The sequence below is a fragment of the Anarhichas minor genome, unplaced genomic scaffold, assembly GCF_050575085.1.
Source record: "Anarhichas minor isolate MPS153535 unplaced genomic scaffold, ASM5057508v1 ptg000003l, whole genome shotgun sequence".
Classification (NCBI taxonomy): domain Eukaryota; kingdom Metazoa; phylum Chordata; class Actinopteri; order Perciformes; family Anarhichadidae; genus Anarhichas; species Anarhichas minor.
The window spans coordinates 6230419-6239873 of record NW_027466449.1 but is presented as its reverse complement, the minus strand read 5'-3'; the positions used below and the strand labels follow the sequence as shown (position 1 = coordinate 6239873).

Genomic DNA, 9455 nt, shown 5'->3' with positions numbered 1-9455 from the left:
TTTGACGGAAAGCGCAAATGTTTTCAACACCTGGGTCAACAAAGGAGAGCGGGGTTTAACCCTCTCTATGCTTCTAAACCAGCGTTCGACTCCACACGGAATTGTCCCTACCACCCGCGTCCCAAAACGAGCTCCTACCTGTCATCTCGGAGGGAGGAGTTAAGATTGTTGGTCTGAAACTAACAGCTTAACGAAACAGGAACACACCAAAAAAATAACAAATCACAGGAATCTGAACGAGTAAATGCAATTACAAAAATGTCTTCGCTAAGAAGTAAATCCGCGCAGGACATTAGCGACCTTTTGGATGAATACGGGATAAAGCACGGGCCTGTGGTCGGTGAGTGACTCGCAGTCAACAGTCAACGGTTACTTTGCGCCCGTTTTTGAATCAACGTTAACTTCACAGGCCTCCCGCTACGTGTTAACTCACTCTACCCCTGTAATAGTGGTTGAATTCTTGTGTTTGTCTTTGTACACTTGTTCATCATCTCTCAAATGACTTTTTGTTTGTTCCCAGACTCCACCAGAAGTCTGTATGAGAAGAAGCTGAAGGAGGCCATGGCCAAAGGGAAACGACCGAAAGAATCATCTGATAAAACCTACTTCAGAGAAGAGGGTCACTTATACTTTTATCTAACACCTACACTTGAATACTGAAGCTTTACTTTGATAAATAAATGCGACGGTATAGTGCATACACAAGTCCACAAATGTACCAGAAGTCTGATAATATATAATCAAGATTTATAACTGTAATATTTTGCCATTATAACTGTACTGTTACAAACAAATTCTAAAGTTGTGTCTATTAAATAAGATGCCAAAAGACTGGAAACATCTGTGCTGCTATTGTGTTTTAATTAACAAGAGAGGATGTTGATCAGGTGGTCCACCACTAACTAGCTAGATGAGTTCTTAACTGTATTAATGAACAGATGTCTTTTGTTTAAGGGCGGCAAAATATACTTGGGTAGCAATTATTGTACTTGTGTGGGTAATGGTGTAATGGAAATGTAGACTTGCGCTGACATTTAACCTCATGTTTGTGTTTTCATTTCAGAGGAAGTCACCTATGAATACAGTACACCTGTAAGTACATCTGTCCATGCAGTTTTTAGTTTTATTATTATTACTCGCCTTATAAATAAAGATAAATATTTGATGAAGACTGTTGGGGGGAAAATGTCCTTTTGCATGTCAGCTAGAATTTGTGGGTCTCCTAAACTTTTAGGGTGAGTGGGCCAGTGTCTGAGAGATTTTGTTGCCTGATTTTGACAACAAAATAAAGTTATGTCAAGTAAATTATACTTATATTTATACAGACCACAATCACATGTGCATATGAAAAAGGACTTACTGCTCATTTGTTTTTCTAATCTTATTGAGGAGGGGTGTCCCATGGAAGGGCCTGAGATACAAATATAAATGAAACGTAATGTAAATTAAATGCAGTGTTTGTATCGACACTGGTGTAACACTTCACTACTTCTGATCACTGTTTGCCGTTTTGCAGGTCAGGAGTGAAGGCGCAGTAAACAGGTCAGTTCTCTCTAAGTCCTCCAATGTCAGCTCCAAACATTCGTCGCCTTTCTTATATTTCAGTAAATCAAATTGAAAAATAAAAACGTCTTCTTGTGTCTCTAGTGGCTCTTACATGAGGTCAAGACCAGAGTGGAGTGAGAGGGAATTTGAACATGAGTAAGTTGTATAAATATATACGTCTTTGCAGTAGTTGTTGTCTCAGTTGGTGAGAAGCTTCCACGCGTTCTGTTTTATGTTACTCTCTGCAGGCAATCCTACTCAAGCTACTCAAGGCCAACACCTGAATACAGAGGAAGGGATTTTGTTGATGAGTAAGTGTATTTATACAAAGTCAAATAGTGTCGGTTAAAATTAGCAAATTTGTTTGTGGCACCTTTTTTACTTTACTGCAAGTACCTTACTTGACTATTTCCATTTCATGCTACTTTATACTCCATTACATTTCAGAGGTAAATATTGTAATATTTACTGAATTTATTAGACAACTATAGTGACTGGTTACTTTAAAGATTAAGATTTTACATCCAAAATGTATGAGTTTATAAATTATGATGTGGTTTCAGACTAAACTACCCAACAGCATATAATATATAAAGTTATACGAGTACCACCTCGACCAACTGCAACAGTAAAATGCTACGTACACATTAATGCATCAGTAATAACATTTGAATAATGTAAACTATAACGGTAACACTCACTTTACTTTTGACAAGTACATTTAGCCAATTATGTTTATTTTTTTTTGAATGTGCTCAAGGATAATTTACATTCTCTTTCAGGCCCAGCATGTACGACAAGCCGTCGACTTACAGTAACTCCTACATGACACCGACACCCATGAAATCTCCAGAGGCTCCGAAGGCAGTGAAGTCATCTCGCCTCATCCCACTCTGGGTTCAGTTTGTGTTCTTCCTGGCTGTGGCAGCCTTCCTCTACTTAGTCTTTTCCAGTATGGAGTCAAATGAATCCATCAAAGCAATAGAATGATTTTTTTTTCGTTCATGCTCAGTGGATGTGGATATTATACAATTGTGTGGTTTAATTGGATGAATGTGTTTTGGTTGATGCCTTTATTTTAGACATTGCTGAGATTGGGCTTTATGCAATATTTTTATGCTTTATAGTTGCAGTGTACTTGCTTGCTTATGTTTCTGGGTATAATAGTCAACCAGCATTACTATATGACCACTACTAGAAAAGATGAAGATGCCACTTTATTAGGACATATCACTCAGAAATACAGAGAAGCTTTCTTCCTCTTACCTGGACAGTTTCAGTGAGATCATCCACAGCTCCTCCACAGCACAATGCACCACTTCTTGCAGGGCTAAATATGTCAAGAAATTACATTACATTTCCAGATATTATGCCACAGTTGCATATTACATCTCCACAGATCTTGATGTCATTATCATAAGATGTCTGATATTTAGAAAGAGACATTTTGATGTTGACAAAGGTTTGTTTTTGCGCGTAAAGAATCTCAAAATGCCAGTCAACCCCATTTTATCGTCGTTAGCCTCAGTCAATTAAATATACTATAAGTCTCAGCAATTCACAATGAAACCATCTGCATGGGAAGATCTCACCTTTTTTTAATCCACATCATACAAAATTGGACACAAATCTCTCAGACTTCATAGGCCATTGTTTAAAATTGAGCTTCCATCAAGATAATTTGTCATTTCACCAAATTTTAAATCAATGTTTAGATATATTTCTTAGCACTAAAATACATAGGACAGATTGGGTCCATGTTTCGAAACCAAACAAACGGCTAAACTCGTGTCACAGTGCATTAATCAATCTGCTGTTGAGTATCAAAACACTGCTTCCATTTGTCAGTTATCAGAAATAAATATTAAAAAGTACAGTTTTCAGACCAGCTGTATTACAAGTGCCTAAGTGGTTTTGTAGGAATAATTGGGATTTAATTGTTTTTTTTTCAGCATTTAATAAGTAGTAACATTTTATCTTGGGTGAAAATATGGAATTGAACCATTTGTACAAGCTGTAATGACATGTTTATGCTTTGTTCCAGTCGAGATATTACATTTATATTATCCAACCTTTACATTCTGTAGAGTTTGATGTGATGTGTTTTGTATTGCTGTTACATAATTTCAACTATTAAAAGAGCTTGCATATAGAAACATTTGAAGCGCCTAGTAATTTATTCAAAAGCAACAATGTTTAAGCAATTGAGGACATAGAAATAAATGAATTATACTATGCATTACTGGGGCGACTGTGGCTTAGTGGAGAGCGGGGCCGTCCTACAATCAAAGGATCGGCGGTTCATGTCTCGCATGTCGATGTGTCCCCAAGACACTTAACCCCAAAGTTGTGCCTACGGTGTGTGTGGATGTTAGTCCTGATGGTGGGCATGTTAGCCCCTACCATCAGCATATGAATGACGACAAGTAGTGTGAAAGCACTTTGAGTGGTTGCAAGTGCAGTCCATCGACCATTATGTTGAAAGATTTCCCCTCTTATGTCGTTGGATCTGATGCGATAAACCAACCTACAGTTCATGCAGAAATATTTGTCAAACAAAACTCACTGAACCCAGAAGCTCCAACAACAGCATGTTTTAATTAACTACAGCTTCTATTAACTTCAAGTGCAGTGATCTACATATTGTAAATGACAGAAGATGCATTGGGTTAGACTTAAAATACAAAAACACTTTCTAATCCTTTAAGGATCATTGATCTGTGGAAGCGAGTACATAATAAGCTAGTAGAGCCCGTCTTTAGTGTTACTTGGTGATAAATACCAAATGTCCTACAATGCATTTACACAGACCTGAGGGATCTGCATCAGTTTCCCCAGTTTAGCTTTTAGTCACTCGACACATCTGGTGTCATGGCAGTAGCCAAATCTGAAGTCTAGCTGGAACCCCTACAGATATTGAACTGGAAATAATCTACTGTGGCTTTTAGTTCACATCTCATCGTAATAGAAGGCTTTAAAGCCAATCACATCCATTATTTCCCAGCAGTACCACTAGCCTGAAGTTTGGTGTGATGTAGGTCAATGTTAGTCCAGTAAAAACTGCCTTATCCAGACTACTGAACTGGGTCTAGGGGGTGCCTCTTTCCAGAGGTGGATGGATGACCAACTGAGCGGTTTGGTTCTGTGTTACGTCTCCTGCCGACTGAATCCACGATGGACGCTGTCCGAGCCCCCTGAACGTCCTCTCACTTGTGATTCTGCTTAAAGGATGAAACAAAATGCTTCACTTTAATTTACTAGTGTGGCACAAGTCAGAATACGCCCACGGACAATGACAAATCAAATATTACAGTACCTATAAAAACATATTCACCCCTCCTTGCAAGTTTTCACTGAAACAACAATGAATCACAGTAGATTTAATGTGGATTTTTGACACTAACAAAAAAATCATTTGTTGAATAAAAACAGACTACAAAGTGATCTAAATTAATTACGAAAACAAAATGCTTGAAAAATGTATGTTATGTGCAACAATCATGACCTTCAATACCTTTAGTGATATGGTAGCCTGCATACCCCGTCATAGCTTGTTAATTGATAAGGCAACATAAGTGTTATCCACACCTGGAAGCAGAAACACATCCATTAGTCCGGGCAGACATACAGGACGTTATCGAGAAAAGGGACAAAGGAACTTACAGGTTCTGGTCTCTCGCTCCAGTTCAGTGGGCTTCTTCTTGTTGTTGTTACACAGCACCTTGGCCACAATGATTAAAACGATGACAGCTACAACAAATGTCAGGCCGGACACAAGCCAGCTGATCACCATTGGACTCAGTACTGGATCTGGGTCTGAGGAGGGGAGGAGACGTTACATACAGGATGGGTTTTCATAAATGGGATTTCATCTACCGCTGCGGCTATGTGATTCAAATACAGTCGAAAACGAGAAACACAAAAAAAATCTGTACATAGAATCTAAATGATAAATATTAATAATTTGGTATCCTGTTTTTTTTTGGCAACACATACGTATGCTATTCTTTACCAATGTTACTGATCTTTAATCTGTCTCTATCATACTATCAGTGTCACCTCTGATGGCTATAGGCAGGGGCTGGCTTTCTCTGGAGACAAAGGTGCGTCCACCCAGCTGGACCCGATACAGGCAGTAGTAGTATCCCTCGTTGGAGCTCTGGGCGTTGGGAAAGGTGAAAGTGACGGACGGGCTGAGGGCGGGCAGGGACTGGCGCACTGTGCCGTTGGAGCGGATCAGGCGCAGCTGGAAGGAACCTCCAGGGTACTGCTGCGGGGTGGAGCAGGTGATGTTAAAATTGTGGCCTTTAATGACGGAACCAGCCGGGGCCTCGGTGGACGTGTTGTACCAGTGTTGGGGAGTCAGGAGTTCCACTGTGATCGTTCAAAAAGGAATTTAATTGGTTATGGTATTCAGGGTAATACAGACATTTGGAGTGGGCACTGGTGCAACAGAATTAGATAAGACGATGCGGTTGTGACTCACCAACGGTGATGTTTATAGAGTTGCTTGGTGGGGAGCTCAGCAGCTGAGAGCGGAAGCCGCCCTTGATCCTGTAAAGACAACTGTAGCTGCCCTGGTGGAAAGTCTCTATGTCGGACAGTGTCAGCTCCACTTTGGTCTGGGTCTGGTCCGCCCTCTGTGTAACCAGTGGTGTAGACACTCCATGCTTGTACAGGTGGAAGTCACTGAGGTGGTGACCCAGCAAAACACTGCAGCCAAAGCGAACAGCCTCGCCAGGAGAGAGCACAGTGTGAGGTGACAGGAGGGTGAGGGTGGGCATTAAAAGGGTACCTGTGAGTAAAGATTAATCACAAAATGTGAATCAGATCATGCAATTATAAAATGTAAATAAGGGTAGAGAGTAATCTCAGAAGAGATGGGTCCTCAAGTGAGTTTTGAAGACAGAGTGGGATTCTGCTGAGTTTGGGAACTCATTCCACCGCAGAAAGGAGTTTGGATGACAATTTCAGATTTCCTGAAAATTTTATGCAGTATGAATATGAATTTGTATGCATACATGTCCAACTGGTCACTGACCAGAGTAGCCTCTATGAATCAACCCAGCAGAAATCACTCAACCATCTCGCACTGCTCCTTGGTGGATAAAACGCGTGAACAGAGTGGGCTGTCACCTGAGCATTTCACCCCTGCATCTTTCTCATGGGTGCAGTAGGTGTTACTGTGAAGGACGACAGCACAGCGTGTCAAACTGGCCTCGTGTCCGGAGCACTGGACATGCCGCAGCCAGATCTCTCCACTGCCTGCACCAAACACTGCACCATGAAGGGCAGATTCAGCTAAGCCACAGCCCAGCTCCAGGCACACCACATCAGCCTCCCGGAGGTCCCAGCCATGGTCACACACAGTCCCCCACTGGCCATGGCGGAGCACCTCAACTCTGCCAGAACACTTGTTCTCCCCGTCCACTAGTCTGACCCCACCTGTGGATCAGAGAAAAATCACTTAGAGACAGAGAGAGTGGGACCAGCTATGGATGCAGCAGGTTTATATCAATCCCAGGCATACCAAAAGCAGCAACTCCATCCCACAGAACACCTAACAGGCCTGTGAGGAAATTACAAACAAAAAATACAGATTAAAATCCATTAGAAATGTCAACTATTAACATTCAGTCGCTAATTCATTAGGTACACCTAACATTACACTAACTAATATGATCTAATACAACAGTGCTGCATTGAATGTCCCCTTTATCAGTGTGTTCAGTTTCGGTTGAAAGAAGTGAGAAGAGTCGATTCAACTTTATAGTTATTTTCAAAGGCTGTAGTTTGAGATTTTCACCTTGTTCACCCCATTTAGCCATGGCATGAGCTTGACCAAAATATCATAATACCCCTCAAAACAATACAACCCAAAATAACCATACATTAGTAACAGCACCTCTCTACAACAACCACTGAACATCATATCCTTAATGAGGGTAACATTTATTACAGGGCTGTTGTATTGGACTGCTTTACTTTGAGCTCACGTTAGATGGCCGCAATAAACAGATACAAGATGATGGCGTTTTCTCTTACAATGTATTAGTACGCTAACCAAAGGAATTGTGCTAATTTAAATTAAGTTATCCTGTTGCATAATCACATGAACCATAAGCTATCGTTAACGTTACATATGTTAGATGGTCCTGCGTCAGGGGTGGCGTTAATTGACGAACGACCGTAACCACCCGTTATTAGCTTACCGGTTAAAGGGATGTGGAGGAACCTCAGCATGGCTCCCCTCACCCTTCCATCAGACGGCTGGGTGGTCAGGGTGCCCGTTGTGGTGATGACGCAGACAGCCGCTGAAAGCTAGTGACCGAACAAAACATTAGCTAGCTTGTGTGCTACAAAGGGTCAGCTCGGCTAACTAAGTAACGTTCAAACAGCTAACGGCTAGCTACGTAACTTAACCCAACTGACTCTGACGGGGCCGGGGTGCAAAGACATTATACTAATACTAATGCAAACAGTTAATTATTGTCACCAGAAAAAAGTGAAGCTGCTGATGAGTCCGGTTGGCTGTCACCATTACACGACGTACACTGTCAGGATAACGTTGTGAAAATAAAAGTACTCGCCGTTAGGCCACCATCCTCCTCACGTCGCCCATTCGGGAGTTCCGGAGCTGAGCAGTGGAGTCGTTCTCCCTGCGGCAGACAGAGGTCACCACAGCCGCAGCGCTGCATTTAATCCGATTAGTGTCTCCTTGGAGGGTCATTACTCGGTAGAGGGCAGTAGCTACAATTAGAAAATGTATTTCCTGCAGGAAATGCGTTTGAAAGCTGAAATGATTCGCAAGAAATTGCTGAAAATACAGAAATGGGAGACTACCTGTCTGAAAAATGTTGAAGGCCAAAAGCATTGACCTGCACCGCTGAAAACCCTTCTAGTTGAAATGTCTAACTGGCAGAGTTGGAAGCTAAACTGTATTATCTAAAGAAGCTAAGAGCTGAATTACAATGCAGGAAAAACTAAGTAATATTAGTAAAAGTAGTAATAGTAGTAGTGGTTGTAGTAGTAATAGTTGCAGAACTATTAGTAGTAGTAGGAGTAGCAGTTTAATTTAATGTAACATAATTTGAATAGGCCTACATAAAGTAAAGGGACACTGTTGCATTGTCAAAGGTGAGAATACAAATCATTTAGTCCTTTCCCTTTTTTTTTAATTAAAATTTGACGAAGTTGAATTGTCTTTTCGAGAGGTTCTGATTGGATTCCTATATTTGTAATGTGAACTTGGACAGGCCGTGTTTATTGACTGTGGCTGTATTTTATTTCAGCACCCAGAGGAAGGCTTTTAGCTGAAACGCATTGCATGTCAAGAAATAGAAAAGAAAATACACAACCCTTGTTCTGTGCAAAAAAATACATTCTTAAACTCAGTTGAGGCTTCAGCACTCTTGAGTCAACAAAATCAAGTTGTCTTTTGCAAAATAATGAATTCTGCAATTAATTGTTCTTTTTATACTTACTTTAGGTCTATATGTTTAGCATTAAATATTATATTGTATCTTTATCAAGGACGTAAAGGCTTCAATTACAAAGTTACAGCCTTATTAGTACAAAATCTCTTTGTTTGCCTACTATTCCTGTACCAGGGCTGGGCAAGGAAACACAGTCTGTGGAGGCACAGAAAGGGAATTCTATACTATAAAGAACAATTGTTGTAACATTTAGTAACCTTCATCTATGAGGAAGTGAAAGAACAGCAGAAGGGATTGTTCACAACCTGGCAGCCTAAAGGTGTTACCTTGTTGTAGGTTAAACAGTTCAGAGTGTGGGAAGAACAGCCGGAAAAGGGTGACCAGCACCTCCTTCACTATTGTAGACACAGATAGCCATCCAAAGAATTATCTATAACACAATTCTCCTGCTGCAATCCTCCCACATCCTCCCCT

The 9455-nt window shown here is 40.8% G+C and overlaps 2 protein-coding genes across 8 annotated transcripts; one reads left to right on the top strand and one right to left on the bottom strand.

Annotated features, from left to right (window-relative positions):
* Nucleotides 1-32: 32 nt before the first annotated feature.
* Nucleotides 33-3701, top strand: LOC142953452 (uncharacterized). Its single transcript, XM_076095211.1, has 7 exons — nucleotides 33-340; nucleotides 521-619; nucleotides 1064-1092; nucleotides 1517-1542; nucleotides 1648-1701; nucleotides 1794-1856; nucleotides 2328-3701. The coding sequence occupies exons 1-7, from the start codon at nucleotides 259-261 to the stop codon at nucleotides 2533-2535; spliced, it is 561 nt and encodes a 186-aa protein (XP_075951326.1). The 5' UTR covers nucleotides 33-258; the 3' UTR covers nucleotides 2536-3701.
* A 423-nt stretch (nucleotides 3702-4124) lies between these two features.
* LOC142953274 (uncharacterized) lies at nucleotides 4125-8273 on the bottom strand. 7 transcript variants are annotated; one of them, XR_012954933.1, is made up of 10 exons: nucleotides 8136-8273; nucleotides 7758-7866; nucleotides 7076-7114; nucleotides 6682-6990; nucleotides 6032-6340; nucleotides 5605-5919; nucleotides 5209-5361; nucleotides 5060-5133; nucleotides 4862-4898; nucleotides 4125-4766 (listed from the first exon to the last, which is right to left on the bottom strand). XR_012954933.1 is itself a non-coding variant. In XM_076095199.1 (10 exons), exons 1-8 carry the CDS (start codon nucleotides 8241-8243, stop codon nucleotides 5090-5092), a joined length of 1386 nt encoding a protein of 461 aa, XP_075951314.1. In that variant the 5' UTR covers nucleotides 8244-8273; the 3' UTR covers nucleotides 4125-4766; nucleotides 4880-4898; nucleotides 5060-5089. The 7 variants fall into 7 exon arrangements, 5 of the variants coding, with proteins under 5 accessions (XP_075951314.1, XP_075951315.1, XP_075951312.1 ...); XR_012954939.1 differs by having other exon boundaries at nucleotides 4125-4763; XM_076095199.1 differs by having other exon boundaries at nucleotides 4880-4898.
* Between the last annotated feature and the right edge of the window lie 1182 nt (nucleotides 8274-9455).

Coding starts and splice junctions, on each gene's coding strand:
- LOC142953452 (XM_076095211.1), top strand. CDS start 259: ATGTCTTCGCTAAGAAGTAAATCCGCGCAGGACATTAGCGACCTTTTG. Junction 620..1,063: donor AACCTACTTCAGAGAAGAGG/GTCACTTATACT, acceptor TTTTCATTTCAG/AGGAAGTCACCTATGAATAC. Junction 1,857..2,327: donor GGAAGGGATTTTGTTGATGA/GTAAGTGTATTT, acceptor ATTCTCTTTCAG/GCCCAGCATGTACGACAAGC.
- LOC142953274 (XM_076095199.1), bottom strand. CDS start 8,243: ATGCAGCGCTGCGGCTGTGGTGACCTCTGTCTGCCGCAGGGAGAACGA. Junction 5,920..6,031: donor CTCTATAAACATCACCGTTG/GTGAGTCACAAC, acceptor GAACGATCACAG/TGGAACTCCTGACTCCCCAA. Junction 5,362..5,604: donor CCTGCCTATAGCCATCAGAG/GTGACACTGATA, acceptor TCCCCTCCTCAG/ACCCAGATCCAGTACTGAGT.